At 40.8% G+C, this 27176-nt stretch overlaps 1 protein-coding gene across 1 annotated transcript; it reads left to right on the top strand.

Moving 5' to 3' along the window:
- Positions 1-26635, top strand: LOC128740670 (uncharacterized). Its single transcript, XM_053836235.1, has 4 exons — positions 1-859; positions 22921-22968; positions 24997-25452; positions 25528-26635. The coding sequence occupies exons 1-4, from the start codon at positions 485-487 to the stop codon at positions 25951-25953; spliced, it is 1305 nt and encodes a 434-aa protein (XP_053692210.1). The 5' UTR covers positions 1-484; the 3' UTR covers positions 25954-26635.
- Positions 26636-27176: the final 541 nt, after the last annotated feature.

Below are 27176 nucleotides of genomic sequence, written 5' to 3'. Positions count from 1 at the left end.
CGAACGGTCTTCGGGGACGGTACTGCAAATTTAAAACGTGCTGAATTTTTTGAAAGTGCGACGGCACAGCATAGCTGGAAGTATACATACACACATACTATTCTCGAGCCTTCGCGTCGTGTAACGTGTATGTTGGAACATAAGAAGTGAAAGAAATTATGAGTTGAAGTTGAATTATAATAAGGAGGAGGAGTACTGTTCCAAGCGTGACGGCGAAGACGTCGACAAACGGCGACAACCGGGTGCGTGTGTTCGGTGTGTGATGAGAAGAAGTCGTGCCCAAGCGAAACGCAGGAGAGTGTCGAGAAAATATGATAAAGTGAAGCTGTTCCAAACCAAAAATATTGAATTGAAAAGGTTTTAGCTTGTATCAGATAGCATGAAATAAGTGTATGTAAGATATATCTATAAAAAAAAAGGCGTCAGTGATATTGGCAAAAAGTTCCTAACAAAAAGTCTCAAACGAAAACCAACAATAGTCATCATGTCCTCCAAGAGCAGTTACTGCCCGTGGGCACTCGAAACTGTGTCCTGCCTTTTGCTAGTACTGCTGCTGAGTACTTCTGCGGCTAGTGAAGTCCATCGGTTGCGGCAACTAAATACGTCGGAGAGCAGTCTAAATACGGCCGAAATATCAAGTGCTAGTAAAGTATCGTCAGTCTCAGATGATTCCAGTCCGCCCCATCGGTTCCACGCAATTTTCCGAGGCGGGTCCCAGTCAGCGGTGGCGGAATCAGCTTCCGATGCTGTCAGGAAAATGCTAAGATCGGCACCGGTGACGGCCAACGCTACGGCTAGCACTAATAATGGGAAAGCTCGTGCGACGACGAAACTCTGCCGCGAAGGTTGCCTTGAAAAGGTAATTATAATCTCATTAAACAATATTTGTTCGAAATGGTTCAACGGTGGAGAACCCTGGCCTCATCTATCAGAAGGCTGGTGGTTGTTTTTTTTTCTGTGGATTTCTGGTTCCCTGGTGAGCACGTGCACTATGACAAAAACCTAAGATATCCGGTAAAGCTGGCAGTTAAGACCAGCCGTGCCATTGGATTCGAAGTACCACTTGGAGATTTGACCTTTCTCGTCCAGTGAGGGTATAGTATCCAATATAGCAGAACTTGGACATGTTCCAAATGGAATTGTTCCAAAAGAATAGTAACTGAACTATACGGTTGGCAGGGGCATGGCGTGGAAGAGTAAGCAAGAAAAAATGAGGGCAGATGAAACGATTTGGGCGATGAAAAATGGGAAATATGAAACATGGGCCGTCAGGTAGATAGAACCTGATCCGGCAAAGAATGCATCTTCACGGTTTAGCTAGAGCCAAGGGTTCGGAGGGCTGGTTGCGCGAGCGGTAGTGGAAACACGGTGAAGTGAAACGCAATCTGCTTGACAGATGATTTATTCCAAAGTGCGTGTTGTGATGGTTTTCGGTTCTCGTTTCTGCTGGAGATCTGCCCAGAAGAACTTGAACCTGATGGAAGAAATTGGAAATTGAAGTGCTACTAGTAAGTAGTGCGGGGGGCGCAGGGGTGTGAAGCCGGGAGATGCGCTTGGTGAAAGAACAGAAGGATGAGATGGAAAACATGATTTTGCTATTTTTTTGTCTTACCGATCTCGGTGTCTGTGATGGTAATCCGTGAAACCCGATTTTCGGAGCCATTGTTGCTGTTGTTGGGAGTCGATGATGACGATGGAAGCGCGCGTAGACAAGAGGCGCAACAGATAAACATATTTTTTGAAGACCGTAAAAAGTGCTGCCGCCGTTTTTGCTCGCTGCTGTCGGTGGTGTTGTTTAGGTCCGGCAGGGAGGAACAATTGTTTACTGAAAAAAAAATTGAAATCAGCTTTGTGTTCCAAGGATACAAGAGTGACTTGGAAGTGGAATGGGCTGTAGATCAAATGATAAAAAGATTGTCTCTGTTTTTTTGTGAATGCTGAAGACAGTTTGTTTTCTGTTTTACCTAGGGTGTTGAGGTAATCCTTGAAGCTGATTGTCTTGTGTGCCAATTCTTATCGTGCTTGCACAAAGGCTTCGCAAACTCGGTGCGTTAGAATGGCATTTTTTCTTTGGCATCAGGGCATGCAATCCGACTTTGCTTTTCCAGATACCGATATGATGAAACAAAGAGAAAAATAACAGACGGGACATTATCATCCACAATATTCGAATCGATTCCTCTTTCAGCGACTCCCTGGATACAACTGAAAAATTGGGCCATACTTTTTCAGCTATTTTACAAAAATTTGGTGAAACTGGAGCTAATTCACACAGCAAAAATGGTTGCTGATTGTGTCCCATAATGCTAAAATATGCCGAAAAGCAAAAGTTTTGAGTTTATCATTGCATTTTGTTGTGTAGTGGTCGTCAAATACGGCAAATTTTTGACTTGTGTTGCATGTGTTGCAAAATAATATTGACATTAGTGAAGGTCTTGATGGAATTAACTAACTGATTGTGATAATCTCTGGACGACATTCTTCCATATTGAAAATCTTTAATTCATCATCAATTAATAAGTAACGGAGTTGGCATTATTGTAAAAAATCAAGTAAAAGGATTATATTTGACACAGAAATCCTCATGTAATGAGACCCATAAGTGCGGTGAACAAAATTTTGACTAAATCCAATTGTTGATGGAAAATGCGCTTTTATTGCATTGAATGGTACTTTACTACTGTTTAAAATCACGTTTCGTTACGCTGTATGACAAATGGCGCTATAGGCACAAATCTTCCACATGTTTGTGAGGAAAGTGCTGTCCGAGCCACAGATGCTGATACCTGATACGTTGTATGACACTTGTTTGGATTGTTTTGAGAAGTTTTTTTGTGCTGCTAGTAACATTAGTTTCTAGCATTTTAGATTACAATGCTTTTCTAGAAGATTTGTTTTACTTATCGATTCTAGAATATGTACATCGTTCATTGATGGTTACGATTACTAACAATTGACTACTAACATTTCTGTTGGATTTTCAATTAGTGTTGATTGCGTGAAGTTACTAGTGATTGTCTGTGCACGTATTCAAGTGCCCCTTGAGAAGAAACATGAAAATATATACTCAGCTGGTGACGTGCAAATATATTTGTATCCAAGCTGTTTAATCGTTGGCGGCAACACCTGATTTCAGTTTTTCATGTTCCAGAGCTACGCGGTAAAATTATCCACTAACAACAGACTAAATGAAATATTATTCTGCATGATAACAATGGTTTTCTAACTATTCCACTAGAGAAACAAATACAACGACAAGCTGCTGTAAGAGTCAGGGATGCCAATCATAATTTTGGTATAATTATGAATAATTAAATTACACAAAATTCAACAGAAGTTGGGAAAAAAGGTTTACCAATAAGGATGGTACATTTTGAAATTGTAAACAGAAAATTTGATTGATTTTCGTGCTTATTTTATATGGCAGAAAATTTTATGCCTTTTAGGATTCAAATAAGATATCGCTCAAATGACCACCACGACTTATTTTGCACTGGTACGTTCAAACGGAAGTCTTTGTGCAGCTTTCCGGCTCCTATGGGCACTACAGTTTAACGATTATTATGTTCAAAGTCTTGAATTAAAGTTGGTTTTTCGGCGTACACTTTAAATTTGACATACCTTCACAAAAAATAATTCAATGATGTCACATTGCACAAACTTGAAAGGAGAAATTGTCAATGCATCGAATTGTCTACTATCCTGTCTGTTTTCCTAACGCACTCCATATTTGAGTCAAAACAGGGAGTTATCTTTATTCACAATGGGAGTCTCTATAGTCTCTGTACTATCTACATACCCATTCAACCAGTAATGCACCTCATCTAAGAAGATGATTTTCCCATGAAGATTGGGGTTGACTTCCATTAATTATAAGATCCAATACGTAAACTCACAGCGCAAACGATGTTTAACAGCCTTTAGGCATAGACTGTGCTGTGGTTTTGTACTAAAGACAATTTTTGTTGATGTGAACTGTTCAACTGCAAAATACACCAGATTTTCATTATGGAAGGATCCAACTCTTGAGTTTGTCATACACTGGAAACATTATCATTAAAGGCAGTCTCATTCTCTTTAGTACGGCCTGTACGTAACCTTGTTAATAAGTGGTTCAATATCTTCTTACTTTACTAGCCGAGAGCCGGGGTGGCTCTTGTCGTATGAAGAATTCCTCTCCACTGTACTCGGTTCTGGGCTACTCGTCGCTAATTCGTTGCGCGTCTCGACACACGCAAGTCGGCTTCAACCTGGTCGAGCCATCTAGCGCGTCGGGTCCCTCTATTCTTGGTGCCAGTGGGATTCTGGAAGAGAAGGGATTTCAATGCACAGTCGTCTGGCATCCTTGCGACGTGGCCGGTCTCCCAACTTTCGCCAGGTTTATGGTGAGAATCTCTCCGAGGAGGTCCTGCACCTCTTGGTTCATACGCCTACGCCACTTTCCGCTATTCGTTTGGCTCCGCCAAAAATAATCCGCAACACCTTTCATTCAAATACGGCAAGTGCACGTATGTCTTCCGTGAGCAATATTACTGTCTCAAGTCCGTAGTCCGGTCTAGTTAGCATTTTGCGCATCGTCAGATTTGTGCGGCATAAGCTCTTTGATCGAAGCGTCTTGCAGAGGGAAAAGTAGGCTCGACTTCCAGTTCGGATGCGTCGTTGAATCTCCTCACTCGTATTATTGTCGCCGGCGACAAGAGATTCTGAATAAACGAACTCATCAACCACTTCCAGTTCATCGCGGTCAATAGCCACTGTCCGTAAGAGGCAAACGTTGCTTTCTTTGAAGCCTTTCGCTACCATATGTTTGGTTTTTGATGCGTTGATTTGTTGTGTGAAATTGCCTTTTCCCTTCAAGATTCTTTACGATGATTAAACCTAGCTCAATTTTATGTCTCTGTTTGAGAAGTGCCCCAGAAAAAATGACAAAACTTCTTCGTCCCGAAATGTCGAACATTTTTTGACGTAGGACTTCGTCTTACGGCAAGGTTTGGGATAGGGTGTCACTCCATAAAATCGAACAATGCGAGCGTCACGAAAAATGAAAGATTTTGAGCGCTAATAGCTTAGGGGTTCCTAGGTTGATTTTAAATATTTTTATGCCAATCGATCGGAAAATTTTCTACACATTCACACCAATAATAATAAAACCTATTGATTTCAAAGTACGTACTATTGAAAAATTGAAAATAATGAAGCATTGTCAAACTGAAAATCCTCGCTTCATGATTGGTTAGAAAATCCTTTACCTATCCTATAACCTAAACCTAAACCTATACCAATTTGATATCTGTGCTTGGGAAGTAACCCAAAACAAGTGACAAAATTTCCTCGTCTCAACAAGATTTCTTAACTCCGCGATTTAAGGGGAAACCGAAAATGGCTCAAAGATGGCTGGATAAATGGCTACCGTTCGATGCATGTATTGTTTTGTGCCTTAAAAATGCATATGTATTGGCAGAGCACGTAAACAGTGCTCCTAGTGCAGTTAGAATTTCCTAAATTTTGCATTCCATTTATCGACCCGGTATAAATCAACAAACGCTCAGCAAAACGTAATTACTGGTGTTCAAAAAACGTATAATCTGGAATTGGTTAATAGATATTTGGTTGCGCACATATTTCGTTGCACTAGCACTTTCCGAAAAAAAAACAGCACCACGGTCTCAAAGTTTCGCCACATCAATGAGCTTTTAAAGAGCTTTCTGCTTTTGCAGCATCGATAAGCTTAGAGAATGTAAACAAACAACAGCTGATCAGCAATCAAAAACTCGCCTTCGATGCAAACGGATTAATTAGCCATCCTATTGAATGCATAGGATCAATAGGATTGCTGCTGCAAATCTTAGATGAATCGGAATGTCTTAAAAAAGAAAATACACCATATATCGGGATGTTCGTGGTCGGTGCGGTTGGCTGCGGATAAACTGTGTTTATGTTTGCAAGCTCTGCCATTTGACATATATTACCAATACTAATGCAACATTCAAATAAACGTTTAGGTTTTTAACGAACACATGAGATGTACAGTACAGTGTGAGTCGCTCTAACACAATAACGTTAGCCACTTTCGGTGTCTCCTTAACCTAGACCATTTCGATGTTCTTGCCTGGGAAGTACGCCAGAAAGAGTGACAAAGCCCTCTCGTGCCAATAAATTTCTCACGAACGCAATTAAACCTAGTCCAATTTGATGTCTGAGTTAGGGAAGTGTGCCAGAGAAAATGACTAAGGTCCATTGACCCAACAGATTGCAGATTCGTTACGGCGAGACGGTTAAACCTAGGCGAATTTGATATCTGTGTTGGAAAAGTGCGCTACAGTTCGGTATTCGGTTACAATATGATTCTGTATGGATACGCATGTCTGCCGTTTTATTGGAAGTGTAGTGAAAAGATGTGCCGTTGATAAAATGGGATTGAATTGGCAAAATCCTCCCAACGTGGGGGATCCATTGGTAATAGAAACAATTTTTAACTTCTGTAAGGTAGCAGGAAAGCAATAGTTTGTGTTTTTGATTGCGTTAAATTGTTTCCAAATGCACATAGAAATAACTCTGGAATCTTTTGAGAATTAAACGAATGCAATGTTAGTACTTTGATAAATGTTATATACAACGCATGTAGCATGTATGTATGTTGCATATAGCATGTATACATGAAGAATCGAATGATTACAAGCATGGATACATGCTACTATCACTGCAAAGAGACTTACGTAGTCCTGCGTCACCTGCATATGCGGTCGTGTCTTGTACACAACCCCTCTGATTTTTTTGTATGACTTTTAAACGCAGACCAATTTGATGTCTGTGGTAAGACAGCGCGTCTCAACAGGTCGAATATTCTTTATGACGATTAAACCTAGACCAATTTGATGTCTCTGCTTGGGAATTACGTCAGAAAAAATGAACAACTCTCCTCGTCACAACAGGTCGAAGATATCTTACGTTCGGTGCCAATTTGATATCTGTGTTGGGGAAGTGCGCGACAGCAGTAGTGTTCGATTGTAACATAATTCTCTATGTAGGCGCATTTCATTGGAACAGTAGTGAATAGAGAAAGTATGGTGTTGAGGCAATGACAGTCGTTGAACTGATAAAATAGCATCACATTGGTAAAATTCTTACAACGTGGGGTAAGGGTTAGTAATAAAAACAATCTTTGATTGAAATCTTCAAATCCAACGCATGCTTTGATCTTTATGAGCAATGATTTAAAAAACATCAACTGAAAGCTGTTTTTCTGTCACTACTGGGATGTAAACAGCGAGTTTGGAATGTAAACAGAATAGTTTAGAACTTTCACCTTCGATGGGTTTACGATAAATCTTTTTTTTTTGCTTTGTTAAATGACAGAAGGAGAAGTTAGTTCGTTTATGTGCTCTAATTATTCAAACATTTCTTTTAGGCTATTGTATCACAGCATTTAGTTGGGTACATTTTTTTGTGGCAATTTTTTCAACTAGTAACGCGAATTTTGTTCGTTAACTAACATGTAGCTCTGTTTCATTTACTGAATATTTTTTATGTAAAGCGCTGAAAGTTTCGCAAATCTATACCGAAATATCAAGACTAGTCACTAAAATGCGTGGTGGCTACAGCTTGATTTAAACTTGACGGACAATATATCAAAACAGAACTTGCACTGAATTTATCCAAATCATAATAATAATTGGAAAATTACGAGTTAGACCATCTTGAACCACGAACCAAGATTTGACGCAGAGCAAACTGTGTGCCATCATTTAAAATATTTAAAGAGTACCTATGGGTGCGTAACTTCGTAACCCTACGCTACATACTGCAAAAGGCTTGTCTTGAAAGTCTTACGAATTGAAATTTACCATGTCACGTCACTTGCTGCGCAGAATTTTGATCTTTCTGTCAAATATTGACACTTCCCAGGTAACCAATAAGCATTTCCAATGCAATTTAAATGCAAGTCAATAAGCATTTAAGTTGCTTTAAATGCTACTCAAATGCCATTTTGGCAAAATATTACTGCTAGCCCTCTTATACTGCTGACAATGCTTATTTGCAGCTAGTTACTGACAAGAAGAATTTAAATAGAATTGTGGATGCCAATTTACAACAGTTTTGCAATCAAAAAGCTGATAAACAGCAACCTGCAGTATAAAACGCCAGGGATGCTAATAAACGATTGATTTACTGCTTATACTAATGCTTATTGGTTACCTGGGTTTTTCTAAACATATTTTTATCGTTTTTTGTCATGTTTCGTCAGGATTGCCTTTTTCGGCGGTTTATTTGTTACTTTTGTCGTCTTTTTGGAGTCTTTTCGTCGCCTTTTCATCGTTTTTCCATGATATTTCCCTCGTATACGACAACATCTTTCGTCAACTTTTTATCCTATTTTCGCCAACTCTTCATTACCTTTTAGTCCTCATTTCATCGCATTTTTGTATGTAGTTCTTTCACCTTCTCTTCGTTGTCTTTTCTAAGTATTTCACTTATGTTTTGATCGCCTTTTTGCTATTTTTTCCATTCTAAAAAAAGCAAAGCCATATACCGATGGTGTCATGTTGAGAACTTGACCCTTCTTTATCGACAGACTTCGCATCCAGCTATTAGAGTACAGGACAATTACGGGGCTAGTGCAACGATCCTAGTGACTCTATAGTGACTCTGCACCTCTCAATCGAGATTCAATTCGTTTTCCATTCTACAGTTTCTAATTATCACGTAAAAAGCGTAAAGCCACAGGCAAATAGACGAGACACTAGTATTAATACTATCGCCCATTCAAAAACCATTCTTCAAAAAAGTATGTTTTGCAACATGGCCGCATCGTGACTCTCGAGTGTTGTTCCGAGTTTTCAGTTCAAAACCGTACAAATGTAAAAACTCTACGGTATAAAACCCTATATATAAGCTACTTCGCATCATGCGTAACAGAGGGTATTACCGTGAACGTACCATATTCTGCGCAGTTAAGACATTTTTATGATTCTTCCGCTATTCTAAGTATCCTAGATTTAAATTAACAACGTGGATAGCAGCAACGTGTAGTCCTACGGTCTATAACATCTGGCAAAAAATATGGGAATTATAAGTCGACCAACAATTGAGTATTTTTTTCGTTTTGTAAACTTATCCACGGTGCCTAATTCTGCGCACTTTCTTGCCCATGTTCCTAATTCTGCGCATATTTGCTTCTAATTCTGGGCACCCGAAAAGTGAAAATAATTACTATTGCCATGCTTTTTATGTCTTTATACGCTGAAAGCACACAAAAAAATCCGGCATTAGCCATTACCATAATTAAATCCATGATCCGGCCTTCTTGTGCTGTCCGGGTGGCAAAGGAATATTGTTATCATTTTGATTGCCTCATTTTAATATTTTATTCTCGATAACGTGAAGGGCGAATTGATTCGGGTTTATTACACTGTAGACTAATACTAAAAATTATGTTTTCATATAGAAACCACTTCCCCACTCTCTGACAGCCCCATGAGGTTGGACATTAACAAAAAAATAGAACACATAGTTTATGAATTGGCGCTCGTAGGTTCGGACCCCGAGACACAGCACAGGATGCCAATCAATGCAAGTTAAAGATTCTACTTGAATTTTCATGCCTCTATACCTCAGCCATTTGGGCGAGGTTGCGTATTCTTTCGCGATTTCTTCGTAGGATACATTACTGCGCAGAATTTCGAACATGAATAAAAAATCTGTGCCTAAATCTGCGCATTATTGCATCGCATTTTTCTAAGGAAAGCAATGCATGCAATCACTCTTTTTGTCTAAAACATGACTAAAACTAATTATTCTTTCTAATTATGCTGGATAATTTGATCATTGCAAAGAATTTCGATCATAAATTTATTAATTTTCTAGAAGGACAATCAACAAAGCTAACTTTGGTGCTAACGACGATGTTTTCTGCCATATAAAATACTTTCAGTTTCACGTTAAATTATTTCGCTCTCGAATATTATGGCCCGTTAGTGAATAATGGCGTAATATTCAACAGACATTTATAAAAAAATAACGCATTGATCATAGTTATGCACAATGTTGAAAAATACTCATATAAAGAAATATGCGCAGAATTAGGAGCTGCGCAGAATTAGGGGCGGTCACGGTAGTATGCAAGCAAAATTTGTTTGACGATGGGTTTTAAAGGATTTTCTTCTATGCGTTATGTCAGTTCGTCGGTGGTAAAGCCTTCAGTGAGCTGCATGTTAAGCTGTAGGGGGTACACCAGATGTCAGACAATTCGTGTGCGTGAGGTTTGGGTTTCCACTTCAAGCCACGGGGCCTCGAACATGCAGCATGCAAATGTCTCTATTTAATGAACACGAAACTGCAAGAAGCTGGACACGAATTGGCTATAACAATTGGTTTTAACATTTATTAAGCTTGGTTAAATCACCAGATTTAGATGAGACTGAATATTTAGGATAGAATGTGCCACCTAGCTTCTTATTCTTCTTTTCATAATGGCCGCTATCCTTACTGAAAATTCTGCATCACATTATTTCCAGAATCATATCAGTTTGCTGAACATCAGCTTCAGAATACTCCGCAGATTATGCGACCAAAATCGTGTTTCGCCTTTCATTTTGAAAATGAAAATTCGATAATAAACATACAACACAATAGGAATCGAGTCGGAAATAACTGTTGAACTTCGCATGCTCATTCATGAGTTTCTGGCAATACTGAAACAGTTACCCTGTTATATTATCCAACAAACGGTTCAATATCAATTTCAGCCAATCAGAAAGCCGATCAATTTTGGATCATCATCGCGATTAGCTCAAGGCTTGTGCAACGAGACGGTTACGTTGTCATCTCCCATATATTTGGGTGATTTTATAAAATTTTTAAACATTTTTGGGGTTTTTATTGCATTATTATACATCATAAACTACGCTTCCAGTTTGCTTTGAGGTTCGATACTACTGTAAAAACCTTGTAACCTGCAACCTGCAATAACAACGAAGTGCGGAACAACACCTGGATAAAATCACAATAGATCAAAATGCTGGTTGTAGTGATAATATCCACACACAAAAAATAAAAACAACCTTGTAAGAAGTGTCGGACGGACGTCGTTCGACACAAGCCAATCTTTTGCTAACATCTATCCGACGTTATGCGACAAATTCTTACAGTGAAGTTAGTCCTCGCTTGTTCGAATTTCGACTGTGAGAGGCTGTAAAGGTCTTAAAAATCATATCACGATGGTTTTTAAAGGATTTTATTCTATGTGTCGTGCCAGTTCGTTAGTGGTTGTGTCTTATATATTCTGGCCACTAATCAGTCCAGCGTTTCCGTAATCTAAATCTTGGAATATATTGCAAGTCGTTAATATGTCACAAGATCTGAAATAATTGCCAATTGCAAGAGGTGTGAAGTTGAATTGATTGGTTGTTATGGCTTGCCCAGTAGTAAAAATCTTTTTAACAAGAAGACTGGCAAAAAAGCCTTGGGTTTAAACGTCTTTATTAGACTTGACCCTTCTTTAGACAGACTTCACAGCCGGTATTAGAGTACAGGACGGTTACGGGGCTAATGCAACAATCCTACTGACTCTATCTAGCAGCACCGCCTAGCCGAGGTTCGAATTCGGAGACTGGCATCTCTGTTATCTTTCCATATGAATGTCGAGCTTCGGTATTGGACGCACTTCTTCTAGTAAAGCTGGTATATTTTTCACCAGTGTTAGTGCGTTCTGCAAACTTCTGCGTTGGTTCGTTCATTTACGTTGGTATGGTAGCATGAATATTAGCACTCACTCACATAGGTGAAGGCTGGGATCATATTGGCCGGCAGAGCGAGCTACCATCAGTGTCCACCGAATATTGGCAAAGCTGTCAGTCTTCTTAATGGAGGAGTGTTCGCTAATAGTGTAATTCATAAAACAGTGAACTTTTTAGACATGGCTTCGACTGAAAATAGGCTAGCCATCCGAAAGTAGCGAGAACCAGTAGAAAACATTTTCCCAATCGATGACCAAAAGAACACAATTTCATATTGCTAACATCCGTGTCAGTGGACGATATCGAGTCTCACGATTTCGGGGGCTCCGTATTAATCGATCAATCGGCCTGCCCATTCGAGCCTAAACCGACCAAAGTCTGTAATTCATTGTGGTGAGCCCTTTTCGGAAGAAGCTATTGGACCCGAAATAGGCGACCTCATGCTCATGTGTGTGTTTGTCACATTCGCCAGTTCACGCGGAAAATCAACCGTACCATTTGTCAGTCGGTCGCTCTTACCTAAACCCGATCTGGTTCGCTTCGGTTCCGAGCGAAACCACAATTGAAAGTATCAGGCTCTGTTGGCGAGAAATGGCAAGTGGGCTGTGGGATTGGCGGTATCCGTACCTCGTTTGTACCGATCGAATCGAACAAATTCGTATGCTGTTACCACTAATTAATTGGAGTAATTGAAAGCGTACATACCTCCTCCTGCTCTGTGGGTTTGCTGCCCGGGATCAACTGTCACAGTCACAGGCAGCAGACGTGGCAGCAGCGGTGGATGTAATCCTCTCCGGTTCACAGGAGAAAGTTTCGTACGACTCGGAAATCTGAAGGAAAGGGTTTGTTACACAGGTGAATAATTGAAATTGACGTTGGTGTTGGAATTGGTTGGATGCTCGGATGGTAGAAGAGGTGCCAAGAAATTTGCTCCGAAAGTCGTGTGAAACATGAGAAATTGGTGACTATCACCGCACACGATTATTCACACTCACAGCAGATGCAAATGGTTTTATGTGGCGGACTGCTGTACCACACCCGATGGCAGATTCGAACCGTATCCGGTTAGTATCGATCGGTTCTCGGAAGCACGTGCTGGGTGGCTGGGTGCAGACATATGCACACATCACACTCCGGCGCACTGTACATACGTATACCAAGTGAGGAGCAATGTTTTCAATATGTTAGCTGCCAGATGGTTATCCGTACGTGACGCGTCCGGATTTGAAGCATTGTCGTAAACTGTTTTCGAAGAAAACGGGAAAAAGTGGTTTCGGATTGTTTCTGCTTTGTCACCTAAAACACTAGTCACGGAAAGCTACCCGACGCAGAACAGCAGATTCCCAGCACGCAGTCAGCTCCATTTCGTTCAATCAAATGTATCATTGCACTAATAAGGATGCAAAACATTGAGATAAATTACCCCAACCAAAGGGCACTGATCCGTACAGATCCAGCCAGATGCCTTCGGCAAGCCGGCAGTCCAGATAGGGGAGTAGCCAGACTGATGATGTTGCAAAAATGAGGATACTGCAGAGCGCAGAGTTACGCTTTTAACCGTGTGAGTCATGCTCCGTCTAAACGGGCTTTAATAAATATGATTTATTCCGACTGTGCATTGACTTGGCTCAGCTGCCATCGTCACTCACGCCGGCCAGACGAGTTTGACAAAATGTACCTACTCTCAAGCGAGTGATTCTGCCATCGAAAGGTGAAACTAATTGAATCTTCTTTGAATTCCCTTGCTCGAGCGAGTAGCCCTGTTTGCTGTTGTCATTTACCGTGAAATTAGTATATTGCTGACTGCTGGAACTACGTTGGCAATCACATTTGTATGCACATAATAAGCATTGCCAAACGATTTTGGTGTCTTTTCGACTGCTGCTCTGCTCTTTGTTGTAGGGCATGAGAAACGAAGGTAAATTAATTTTCCACAGATCAAAAGTGTTTGTCCGGGTGCGCTTTGTGAACGCTGCTGCGAACATCAAAGCAATCCGTCCAGTCAGTGCAACCGGTTCCGATGGCGATGGGAGAATGAACTGATTGTGACAGCAACCGGGTGACTGTCTAGTGGATTGCCAACCGGTGATGCTTGAAAACAGATTATAACTTAAGCTGCTATTGTTGTCATACAAGCGAAAAATGCGGCGACTTTCAAAGGTTTCCGTTCTTCTTTTTCTCTTCACGGCAGCACAGTTTCAGACCCTGCGACAATCTTAGGCCAATTGATTAATTTGGCAAACTTCAACTTCGAAAATTCTGAAAATCAACCAGCCCAAATCGAACCAGCAAATTACACTTTCCAGAAGGGTGTGACCGTACCATCTCGTACATTCACGTCACGTTCGCCATACACACCAACGAGAACGAGAAAAGGACGAATCTCGAATCGGAAAGCTGTCAGCATCCGAAACGAATTAAAACGCAACTTCGATGCTGGATTTGATTGATTCGCAAAGAGGAAACCCGTCACCATTCAGGCTCTTTCGAGCAGCCTAATTCATATTCCGCGAACACAGTCCTTGGCAGTCCAAAAAAAATTACGCCCAAGTCGATGCAGAAAGAATTTGCCGTTCCTTCGATCCTTCAATCCTTCGAACCGAATAGAGGGTTTGTTGGTGGTGTTTGCGCCGGGTTGAAGCGTTCCATCAGCCATCAATCGGCATATAACACCGCACCGCCGCCGTACACCACGTTCACGTAAGGCGAGCACGTGGAGCATTTCTCCATTTCCGCACACGCTTCATGACGGCAGGTAAACGGAACGGATTAACCTGGTGCGCAGTATCCGGGCAATAGCAGAAATACATGGGAAACGTGCCCGGAATTGCTGAGTGCTCTGCCGGTTGCTGTCGTGTTAGTTTTAGTGGAGTCGAGCATTTCTTGTTGGTGCGGAATAAATATAAGCAGATTATTAAAACGATTCTCCACTCTCTAGAAGTTCGATTCCGTTCGATGGCGTACAAATGGGGGCGCGTTTCACTGTCAATCATACGGATATTCTATTTCATCAAAATCGACGGTAAAAATGGGGTGCGGACGTGGTCGGAATCCGTGAGATCGCTCACGGGGTCGGAGGAAGTGAAGGAGCAGCGCCCTTGGGTTCAGTTCATTCGAAGCGAAATATAAAGTCGAAATGCTGATGATTGCTACATATATACATCGGTAGTGCCGGAACGAAATGGGCGCACAGTAATCATCGTGTTGATTTGGCAAACAAGCGCCCGCCGATAACCTATCGCTGCAAATAGTCGTGCGTATCCTTGCTGGCTGCTGACGACGACGATGACGGAAAACTGTTGAGTAGCAGCAAGCAGTAGGTACCTAGTCGTCGTGCTTGGAACGCCCCCTTATTTTTTTCGCTTCAGGGCCGTTTTTCGACACTAATTGCCCAAAAAACAACTTTATTTTTTTCGCGGCTTTTTTCGCTAGCGCCCGACTGTTGTACTACTTATGGAGATAGCTGCCTGTGATAAGGATGTTTACAGTTGGAGCGATTTCAAGTGGGAAAAAGTACTGAAATAATGAGATAATGAATACCAAAATGGCATACGCTATTGGTAGGTACTATAAATTAACATGATTAATTTGCCACATCGAATTGCGAGTGGAAAATGTGCTTTTTTATTCTGCTTGGACTGTCTTGAACTGGCGTAAGTTCACTTGTTTGCAAAATCAATTTGTTTTTTAAAGTTTTGTGTTTTTAACGTTTTAAAGTGTTAACCATTATTTTTTATTGCTTCTTTAAGTCAACGCATCGTCGTCGTCGTTAGCAGCATAAAGCCGAAGTGGATCGTGCTGTTTCGAACAGTCGTCTCCATTGAACTCGATATTGGGCCACTCGTCGCCAATTTTCCAGGCGTTCTAAAAGTCGCAAATCACTGTCGACCTGGTCGAGCTATTTTGCACATTGAGCCCCTCTGTTACAGGTGGCGGTGGGGTTATTAAAGGAAACCGTGTTCGTGTTCGCACTGTCATCCGGCATCCTTACGACATTCCCGGCCTACCGACTTTTGCCAGATATAGCTCTACCACGCCTCTACCACTTTCTGTTTTCGGTTTACACCCCGCTAAATATTGTCCGCAGCACCTTACGCTTGAACACGGCAAAGGCGCGTCTGGTCTTCGTGAGCAACGTCACGGTCATCCAAAGTCAAGTCCAACAAAAACTACCGGTCTAATAAGGGTTTTGTACATCGTCAGCTTTGGCGGTGCTGTATGCTTCTGATTTTCCACTTGAATGCGCCGCTGAATCTTCTCACTAGTGTTGTCGGCCGCGGACATCATCGATATCCAAATCCACGAAATCGTCTACCACTTCTAGTTCGCCGCCGTTAACGGTTATCTTCAGTAGCAAATGCGCGTTTGTCTCTTATGAGTCTCTTCCTTTCATGAATTTGGTCTTCGACGCATTTATTTTTAGCCCAATTGCCCTAAACTCCACTTTCAGTCTAACGTAAATTGATTCCGCAGTCGCAAAATTCTTGGCTATGATGGCAAAGTCACCTACGAGGCCTAGGAGTTGGCTACCTTTGGTGAAAGTCGTGCCTCTCGTTTCGATGCTCGCTCATCGGATCACCCCTTCAAGAGCCTTGTCTCAACCCAAAACATTGCGTTTCGAAGAGACTCGAGAGTGTCTCCGAGATGCGCACGATACATATCACTCGATCCAATGTAGCTCTGGTCAGTCACGTCAGTTCGTCTGGAACACCAAGGGACAGGCTAATTTTTTCTTGAAGTTACCACCAAATACCGAATCGTTCTGAGTGCAGTTTGCAACATTTGCAGATATGCAAGAATTATTTATTCTGTGAACCGTAAACTGAACTATGTAGAGCAGATTACTCCACAGCGTGTCTCAAAAATTCAGTAACACTCGCTGTCACTTAAAATATTTCGGAAAACTGGTAAATATTTCAGTTGTCTGCTACCAGTCTAGCAGATCTTGCAGTATGAATAGAGCTTTAGCGAAATTAGCTGAGAGATAAGTGGTCAACCTGGAACACATATTTCAGGTTTCATTTAAAATATACGCAGATGATATTCTTGCCAGCGCGTTGTGGAAAACCGTGCTCATGCATTATATGCCATAGCTGATCTTGATCGACTGTATCGTATGCTGCTCTGAAGTCAATAACAATGTATTCCACACTTTGTATTGTGGAAACAATACAACTACAACAGTTTTTATTGTGAACATTGAAACTTATGGTAAATTTACTGTAAAAGTACCTTAAATCCAATTTTTTTTCACATTTCTGTTTCTTATTTTATGTTATAGAATTGGCCACGTTTCATCATAAATTTACTGCCTTTTTTAATTATATTTTGCTTTTTCGCCTAAAGAAGTTACCATAAAAGGACGATAAATTTTACTGTAAATGAAAATTTTTGTCCGCGAAAAACTAGATTTTTTATTATTAAGGTAGCCGTCATTTTTATGGTAGAATCTCTGAAAACCATGAAAGTTATGGTGGACAACATAAAGTTTGATGGTTTGGTCATAGAGAACAGACATCCATTCAGGACCAAATTTTTCGGGAATTCTTGGATCAAATTTCAAATTAAAATCACTTAATATGCTAGCGTCACCACCACTATAGTTTCCCAACTAAATGATTCATATGATTTGCACACTGACAACCTTTGGCTCCTCTGGCGCTAGTATATATGTACTATATGCGTTATGCTAGGGCCAGAAGCTAGCTGTTGTGAGTTTAGTGCAGAATTTCATGCGCTTTTACCGACACCGTCACTATAGTTTCCCAACTAATTTGACATAAGTTTTATCCCCTTCCCCTTTATCCAAGTCCTTTATCCAGGGGACCTTTCGCTTGGATGTCTGTTCTCTGTGGTTTGGTTATTTTTTCTGACGATAAATTTTTTTGTTTTTACTGCATTTTGTATCCTACTGTTACAATAACTTTATCTGCGTGTTATGGTTATTTTTTCCGGCTTACTTGCAAAAAAATTCTTCGCCCTTACGAGTGGCCTTCCGGCAGTTAACCGGAACATTCACCATTGCGGACGAAAACGTGCGTGTAAGCATGTTTTTGAGTTCTTTCTTCGTTTTATCGATCAATTTGCGTCAGGTTTGCCAAGAAATTCTCGATGGAATGCAGCTAGGGGACGTTGGGCGGGATTACCGACTTGGGTACCACATCGTTATTCAACTGCTCTATCTCCTCCAACGATCGCTCTTGACCATCTTATTCAGCCGCTGCCGCTGCGCCATTGTCTGCAGCTTCAAGATCAGTGGACGGGACTGCTGCTTTCTGACGTGTATGTCCACGTTTGTCAGATACTTTTTCACTGTTTGGCCGGTTGCACCGACCTCCTGGCCAAGCGCACGCAGCGATGTAGCCACTTTCCCTCGGTTTTTCTTTTCAGCATCCTTTGGAACTTCTTGTCGCTCAGGATCGCCGGTCGTCCGGAACCGGGCTTTCTTTCGATGCTTTGATTGCTGTCCAATAGTGCCAAGATATTATAGATGCCGGAACGGACATATCCGGCGTCCACAGAGTGCCCCACGATGCGACGTTTTAGACACGGCGGGATACCGTTCTTTGAACGCGCACACCTCTGAATGGAGAAGCTTCACTGTTTTCGCCATCATGGTTAGAGTTCGACTGATAGAGCTGTAGATTTTTTTTGCAAATAAGCTAATATAATTACATGGTAATTATATAATTTCAATTATAATTACCTTATATGGGAAATTTATCAAACTCAATTAGCTGTCTTAGTTATTTTTATCACCATCCGAAAAAAGTCCATTTTTTTAATGCATAGATTATAAAACCATACAAATGTAAAAACCGTACAGCGTCAAACCTTGCAAATGCAAGCTACTCTCCAACATTCATAAAAGAGGGTGCTAGTGTGCAAGCAAAATATGTAGGACGATGGTTTTTAAAAGATTTTCTTCTATGTTTCATGTCAGTTCGTCAGTGCTAATAACTTACATATAGTACGGCTGAGCAGATTCTTTTTGCGACGATTTCAAGCTGTCAAAAAAGTAAGCAGCGCGGTCTATTACCAAAGAAACGGGCAATATTACAGTTCTTTGCGCGGTTATTGTCAGCTTCAGGCATATTTTGTATGGTAGTATTGTCAATTGCAAAGAAAATTGTTCCATCCAAAGTGCGATATCGCTCATAAAAGTGCTATTTTGCATTAAATCGTTTCGGTATCTTCGGCGCACTTATTGCTTGGAAGATAACGAAAAAGTGCGCCGAAGATACTGAAACGATTTAATGCAAAATAGCACTTTTATGAGCGATATCGCACTTTGGATGGTACAATTTTCCTTGCAATTGACAATATTGTGCTTTGCAAGAAATCTTTTCATTCTCGGAAAGTTCATAGCAAGCTGTCAAAATAATTCTGTATTGAGCGAAGCTGACGAATTTTCGTTAATTGAATATCGATATTTTTCACATATCGATACGTATACTCAGCTGAGAGCATAATCAGCAAAAATGCTCGCATCACGTGACGATCTGCATTTTACATTTGTTTTATAACACTCCGTTTGACTTGTTTTATAACGTGTTAACATTTACAAAGCATGCCGCAATTAACTATTTCGAAAAAAAAAACTATCGAGATTTCGTCCACGAATATCGGTACCAGTTATATCGATACATTATCGCCCAACGCTGACCTCGCCAAATATTGAAGGATGTGCTTTTGTCCAGAGCTGCCATACAAATAGATTAATTTCTATTGTTTAGATATTTGCAACCCCATTCCGTACTTCTTAAATTTTGTTACTATATATTTACACATATTTTTATACTTATGATATTCAATGAATTTATATAATACATATTTTTGAATGTAAGATGCTAAAAGACATTTTTTTTATGTAGTTTTAGTTGCTAAAGCATCAGTAACAATTGCACATATAAACCAAAAAATATTTGGCCACCTTTCCTTGTTCTCGTTGCGGTGATTGACGATGCGGGTTACCGCCGCAACATGATGAAAATTTATGTAAATAACCGCAATATTGACAGCTGCAATGAATCTCACGTAGGGTGCTGAATACTTATTTTGGATCTTGGTAAATATTCCGGAATACTGATACTATGGTCACAGGCTCGAAAAAAGTAATCGATTTTTTGTGTGTAAAATCTGCGGGTGGCGTCCTCCACAAATAGTTTGCCAAACGCATAAAAAATATGCATGCACCTTTACCAATATTGCTTTGTGCTGGAATTACACAGTAGCGATTGCAGCGACATCAAGTTTTAGTTTGCCACTTACAGCTCGAGGGGCGCTCCATCGTAGGATTACTCGTTGATTACATAAAAACCTTTTACACACTTTTCGTCAATTACTTGGCAGTCTGTACTCCGTGCTACTGTACTGGTGTTTTCAATCCAATTCGAATGTTGATTCACCTTGTTGATCTACTCCATTTTCGTCGCGTGCATTTCCCTAATTTCTTTAGAATTTGTTTTGGATAAAAACATATAACGCGTTGCTTTCCACCTTCTTAATAATCCTTTCAACGTTTGTGATTTTCATTATATCATAAATGCTGTGGATCAATTGTGCTTTGCTGTTCAGAAAACCAGTAATCTTTTAGCACTGACGAACCGACATGACACATGCCAAAAGACTGAATGCAGAAATATCACACATTAAGCTTAAGAGGGAAAACGGTTAACTTGGTCCTACACGTACGATGGTTCTGCCACAGACAAACAAACGAGACATTCGTGTTAATTCCATTCAAAAACCATTCATTTTTCAAAAAAGCATGTTTCGCAACATGGCTACACCGCGGCGCTCGAGTGTTACTTCGAGTTTTCAGTTTAAAACCATATAAATGTAAAAACCGTACAGAATAATACAGTAAAAAACTCTAGACATGCAAACTACTCCGCAGAAGCAGAGAACATTGAAGATTGGTGCAAATAGCGTCAAATGTTTTGTTTTGTTATGTTTTGATAATATTGTATACAGGTTTTGTTTTTCGTTTTATGCAAAATGTGTAAAATTCGTATAGTACGAATAGTCTAACATGAAATAAAGAGCGCTTCTAAATATTTCTCCGGAAGATTTCAAGCTTAAAAGAAATACAAAAATCAAAATTAAACAGAGTTTATTAGGCTTTTGAATACTTAATTCGTTGATTTTTGGCTAATATGTGTAGGCTTTTATACTGTAGGGTTTTTACATTTGTACGGGTTGGAACTGGAAACCTCGAAGCAACACTTGTGTGCTATGGTGTGACCATGTTGCAAAACATGCTTTTAAAAAAATGAGAGGATTTTGAATTGACGATGGAATTAATACGAATGTCTTGTCTGTGAGTCTGTGGCTGCACTTTATAATCGTACACAAAACTTTTCGGAATATTTTAGATGTTTCAGGGCGTACTTATTTACTATTCTTTAATTTTGTGATTCCTTGTCTCGCACCCGATCCTACGCCGACCGGTATATGGTTCTACAGTATTGCCGGTCTTGGGCAACCATTTTCCAACCGTTTCGAACACCAGCTGAACGTGCCTCAGCCTCGACAGGGTAGATACACCGGGTGCACAGTTTTGGTAGCTCTTTTGTAAGACATTCTGGTTACATGTCCAGTCAGTAGATCCGATTCCTTTAACGTCCATATTTCATATCCGTGAAATGGGAGAATTAGTCTTTTGTAGAGCGCTATTCACAGTTGCAATCGTCGTCGTTTACTCTCATATGTCACTAGCGTATTAAGGTGAAATTAGTCGTCATCGATTCTGCCAATTTCAAAAGCAGTTTTTTTTTTGTTTGAAACAAAAATTCTGTTCATGAAAATATATTCGCTGTGTTCATATTGGCAAGAAGAATGCAGTATTTACATTTTTATAAACAGAATCCCGCTTTTGGGCCCAAAAACTGCTTCCGAAATTGGGCTTTCCGACGAAAAGTTAATGACTGCTAGTTTCCCGTTAAGGTATATGAATTCTCCAACTTTTCTTTCATTGTTTCTAATTCACCTTCACTTCAGCACTAACACAATTTGGCTTTCAACATTCACTACGAGTTATCACACGTTTTTTTGATGATGATGATGAGTAGAAATCTCGCTGCTTTCAATTCGCAGGGTGACAAGCTTTTTTTCACAGCTCTGCGGTCAACCCCGATGATATCGCAATCGCAATTAGCCGAAACATCAAGAACCATTCGAGATCTTGGGATGATAATACCGTTTCTTATCATATATGCCCTTCACACTGCACCTTCCTTAGTAATAATGAATGATGAGGTTTTAGCACAGAGAACAGACTACCAGGTAATTGACGAGAAGTGTGTAAAAGGTTGTTTATGTAATCAACGAGTAATCCTACGATTGAGCACCCCTCGAGCCGTAAGTGGCAAACTAAAACTTGATGTCGCTGCCATCGCTACTGTGTAACTCCAGCACAAAGTAATATTGGTAAAGGTACGCATGTTTTTTTATGCGTTTGGCAAACTATTTCTGGAGGGTGCCCGGCAGATTTTACACATAAAAATCGATTACTTTCTTCTAGCCAGTTAATTTGTTCTCTGTGATGTTAGTGTGCATCTCCTGATTTTAATCTAGCCCACGTCATAAAAGAGGCTGAGGTCACATCGGTAGTTGTAACGCTTGATTTGCATGCATCCAACATCGTTCAAACCAACTTAATCCGTTTAGTCGGAAAAAAATGTTAAAACTTTTCCTACCACATTTCGTTTCGTTTTACTGAATCATACGCCACCTTGAAATCCTTGAACAGATATTGAGTCCACCTTATGTAAGAACTGTTTCAGGGTTAACATGTGATCGACCTTTTTTGAGAAAAGCCTCTTAAACACGACCTAATCGCTCCCTGCTCTGGCAGTTGATGAACTTTTAAAACATTCGAAACAGAAATTTTTTTTCAATCATCGTTCAATGAAAAAGGTAAGCTGTTTTGTTTTAGCTTTTTTCGAAGGAATCAATGTGCTCAGTGAACAGAAAATGTTTTGAAATTGTTACAATCTGTGTAACTATGTATGAGTCAAACTTGGTTCCCGCGAATCGCGGTGCATTATCGGAGTTCCCCGAGGGTGCAATAGTGATCCTTCTCTGTTCGCGTTTTGTTTTTCAAATAAACTTCAAAAAATCTAATACATATTATAACTTCAACATGCATTTAACGTTTCCTTTTTCTTTTTCTCCCTTCTAGCGTTCCATCAAGGATATTCTTTGTACCCAGCAGCGAGAATGCGCCATGGTAAGTCATATCTCTTTTTTCTCACCTAGTTAGCAGTAAATTTAGTTTCCTTTTATTTTATTGTTTTGTCATTTTTGTTGCTGTACGATCTGGTCTTAACACCAAAGTTTCTATTTTCCTGTGGGCCTTCCTGGCAAACTCCATCGGCGCTCCGCACTGTATTATACCGTTTGACACACATTAGTACCGTTCGATTGGAATGAACAAGTAGCAAAAAAAATATATCATCCCTTTATGGTACTAAGCTGCCTGCTTCCTTCACTGGCTGGACCACATCGATCGTTTGATGGCGAGAGCGATCCTTTTAATTGAAACTACCATGTCGCCTCCGTCGAGGTCGAACGAGAGCAGGAAACAGACGGACACACGATTGTTTCCGGTGGCCGCTTCGTTTGGCAGTCCCACCCGACCGCGCTGGGACCGGCTTCGGAAGCGCTGTCTACGCTCTGGGAAGGCGATTATTGAAAGTGATAAGTGACCATTTTCCGTTTTACTAAACGTCGCCTGCTTAGGCCTGGAGCCTGGGGGAAAGCGATTGGAATAAGTTCGATGGTTAAAGTAAACATGGCACTCCGACTCCGGAGGTTCAATTGCTCCGACTTGCAAAAGACCACCGCCCAAGACATAACCGTTTCCCGGTCGATTGGAGAAGTATAAAACCGAGACCGGAAATTGGTGTGTTTCTACAATTTTCCTTTGGTACATCCTAAGCGTGGATTCTGCTGAAAAGGGAAGCAATTAAATGTGTTAGTTTAGCTTCCGGGCAGCAACACCGCCGGGCTGCTGCTCGACGGTAGTTAACGAGTGTATAAAGAAATAGCCATTCAGTTTGACTCCTGAAAAGTTGCCCGTGTGGCGTCCCGAGGCCATTTTTCACCGCAAATTATAAGCGTATTTACGTCACTTTGAGCGAGTTTTGGATAATGTAAAGTATTTTTACATAGTCGGAGGGGTATTTTTTGAGACACGGCTTAAACTGTTTTTGGTCATAACAAGAAATCGTCATTAGGTTTTTTATGAAATATTAATGAGAAGACTCACCAATAGATATCAGTACATTTCACAATATTTTTTTCTGTGTTTTTTTTTGGTTTGAATGTGAAAAGGGTTTTGAATGGTTTATTAATAATTTCGAGTTTGCATGTCCACACAATCTCAAAATAAAATGTGGCCAGCAAACTTCCAAAACCCCTACGCACGCAAGTGTCACTAGAGCGCCGTAAATAACCGCCCCGGCCATCGTGTCGCATCGTGATAGCTAATGGAAAGCTCTCGATAGAGTTGAGGAATGTAAAGTGCACCTGTTGGTTGTTGCCCTGCCTGCCGGTCCGCCGTCGGCCGGACCGACCGATTTCGGGATGAGAAATAGGTTATCTGGAAACAGATAGTCGAATGGAACGATCGGTGGTAATTTATAGTCACTGCAGGAGCCAAAACATATCTTTTCGGGGTTCGCTGTTACATCGGGACCGAAACTGGATTTTAATTTTGGTAGCCAATAAACAAATCTTGAACGATGAACGCTGCCGCCAGCGCCGCTTTCAGCCGCTATGGGTAGCACGAAAACGGAGGGTTTAATAATTTATTAGAGGAACGTCTCCAGTTCGATCGTCTAAGCCAGAGGGCCTAGACTAGAGAACTTAATAGCGGATTGTGATTACCTTTTTTTCTGGCTGCTGAAACATATCTGGGAAACAAAAGAGCGGTGGAATGGAGGGTGGTTGCGCTCTGTTTGAAACAAACGATTATTTGGGAGGATTTCGAACCGAGCATTCTACCTTGGCCCTATGTCATAAAAATAAATGAGACTATAGAGCTCGAATAAGAAGCACACAACAGACGGAGCCCGATAAAAATAAACACCGCCAGATAAGGCAAGATTCTTTTGAACATAACTTGTCAGTGCCCTATTTATGACGGGTCATTCCATAGAAAATCGGTCCCTTTTTCGTATCTCATCCGCCTTTTGTTAATTCGCTTATTTCAACCGTTTATCAGAAGTTCTCTAACCAGTCCTTTTTTCTAGAGTGCTGGGACGTGTGCAACCGTAACCACCAGATTCGTAAGGAGAACGAGCTAGCTCAGCGATTGCTACTGAGCCTGAGCCGAATGGTCCGGAACGAGTCTGTCGTGACGGCAGACATTGAGTGGACTACACCGGAGGAACTGCTGGAACGCCAACCGCACTCGGTTGTACCATCGCCGCTAGCAGCAAGCGAGAATGTTGAGCGTTTATCGAGAATTGCACGGGACGGTGCCAACCCTGGGTCGTCCGTATCCAAAATTATTCAAGCACTAAGCCAAGCTGTAACTCCAGAGGTTCAGCCCGTTACCAGCAGCGAGCAAACCTTTCACCAGTGTCTCGTTTCCTGGGAGATCTCCGGGGGAGGCCTCACCGGTAATCTGCTAACCGAAACTGCCAAAGTCGAGCTTTCATTGTGGCCAAACACTAAGTACCACGTACATGTAACGTGCCGAAATAAGGTAAGTTCCCAACAGCCGAAATCACATCACACTCCCCAACTAACCAGTTCTCTATCTCTCTTCTCACGTACCCAGGAAACCGATCAGCTCATTCGATCACCTCCGCTGTTGATCGACACCAGCGAGGCCCAGATCATCAGCCTTCAGGGAACGACCACGAGCACATCAACCACTACCACAACAACGCTGCGACCACTGTCAATCAACTCGGTCATCGAAGAGATAGACGTAGTTCAAGCGACGTCCTTTTCCGACGATGGCGACGATAGCGATGATCAACAGAATCGCCACCGCCCACATCTTTGGCCCCTGTATAGCAGTTCCGTCGGGTTGCCGGAAAATTCCAAGGAAATTCTCATTCTTGGCGTTTTTGTGGGGATACTAGCCTTTGTTTTGATCATTCTAACCGTCGTCATTCTGGTTCGACGGAAGCAGGACCAAATCGAAGACCGGGAGCTGTTGATCGAAAGCGAAGTTCTGCCGAAGATTCTGCACGTTTGATAGGATACCGGCGACGATCGCAGTGGCAAATTTTTTCTGTAAATAGCTGTTTTTTTTCGCGCTTCAGCCCTACTTAAAGATTTAATTTTATCTCTAGATAAAAATGTGAGAGAAAAAAATAACAGTAGCTTCTTCTTCTCATCCCAACCCGTTTCTAATTCTATTTGTAAATTATTGCGTTCTAGTTTTTAATTAGGCTTTTCACTTTGTTAGTTATCGTGCTGTATTGGCAAAATAATGGCATATGAATCAGTATAAAGTAGCAGCCGTGGTATAAAATTAAACGAAAAAGAAAAATACTAGTCCTTTGTGTGTGTGCGTGATTGCGAGAACCGTAGGCGGATGTGATTTGTGAGTGATGCGACAGATGGTTAGATATGAATACTCAGAGAGCATAGGAAAGAAATATAGAGGGATGGTTACAATTAGAAGTGATTGCGTTGAGCTACCGTTGAGAAGCGATCGGAGGAAAAGATAAGAGAAAAACGTTTTATCAAGGTTACTAGCGAAATGTTTGCTCGACTGCAGTCTTTGGATATTAGTGATTGTACAATGTAGAGACAGGTAAAAGGGAGATGGAATAACAGTAAACAACAAATCGAAAACCAATCATTATCGTGTACATTGTGTAAAAAGACTGAAAATAATGTAAAATAAAATACTTCAGAGTAATGAATCTTGAAAAAATCTTAAACATATCTGCCGTGGCGTTTTTATTGTCGTTTTCGTAGAGAAATCTCCATTAAGGAATGTTCACACGGTGATGGGTAAGTAATGTTCTCTTACAAGTGCCAATTTTATCAGCTATCCTAAAAAACCAGACGGTTCGTGTTACAGACACACCGCATGATTGACGTAGGATTACGTTAGGCAGGTTTTTGCTATTAGAAAAAAGCCATTTAGGTCCAGTCGCATTTTGGTGGGGTAAGAAAATTGCTGAAATAACTTAGTTAAACTTAAACTTGGAATATTTTCCTATATAACATTTAAATTTTTTTTTCGTTAACTGTAATTTCCAAACTAAAACACTTATCTGATCTTATGACAAGACCTGCATACAAATTGGCGCTGCTCACTAGTCTCTAGCCTTGCGGGCATCCGTTGCTCGTCTGATTTTATTCTCCCTGGGTCTTGTCACCTCGTTCGCTACATCCGTCTTCGTCTTGTTTTACACAATTTTGATACGAACACTAAATTTTTCAGCATAGGACAACGAATATGTT

This window comes from Sabethes cyaneus, chromosome 1 (genome assembly GCF_943734655.1).
Source record: "Sabethes cyaneus chromosome 1, idSabCyanKW18_F2, whole genome shotgun sequence".
Lineage (NCBI taxonomy): Eukaryota > Metazoa > Arthropoda > Insecta > Diptera > Culicidae > Sabethes > Sabethes cyaneus.
The sequence above is the reverse complement of the archived record's forward strand: the minus strand, read 5'-3'. Positions and strand labels throughout refer to the sequence as shown.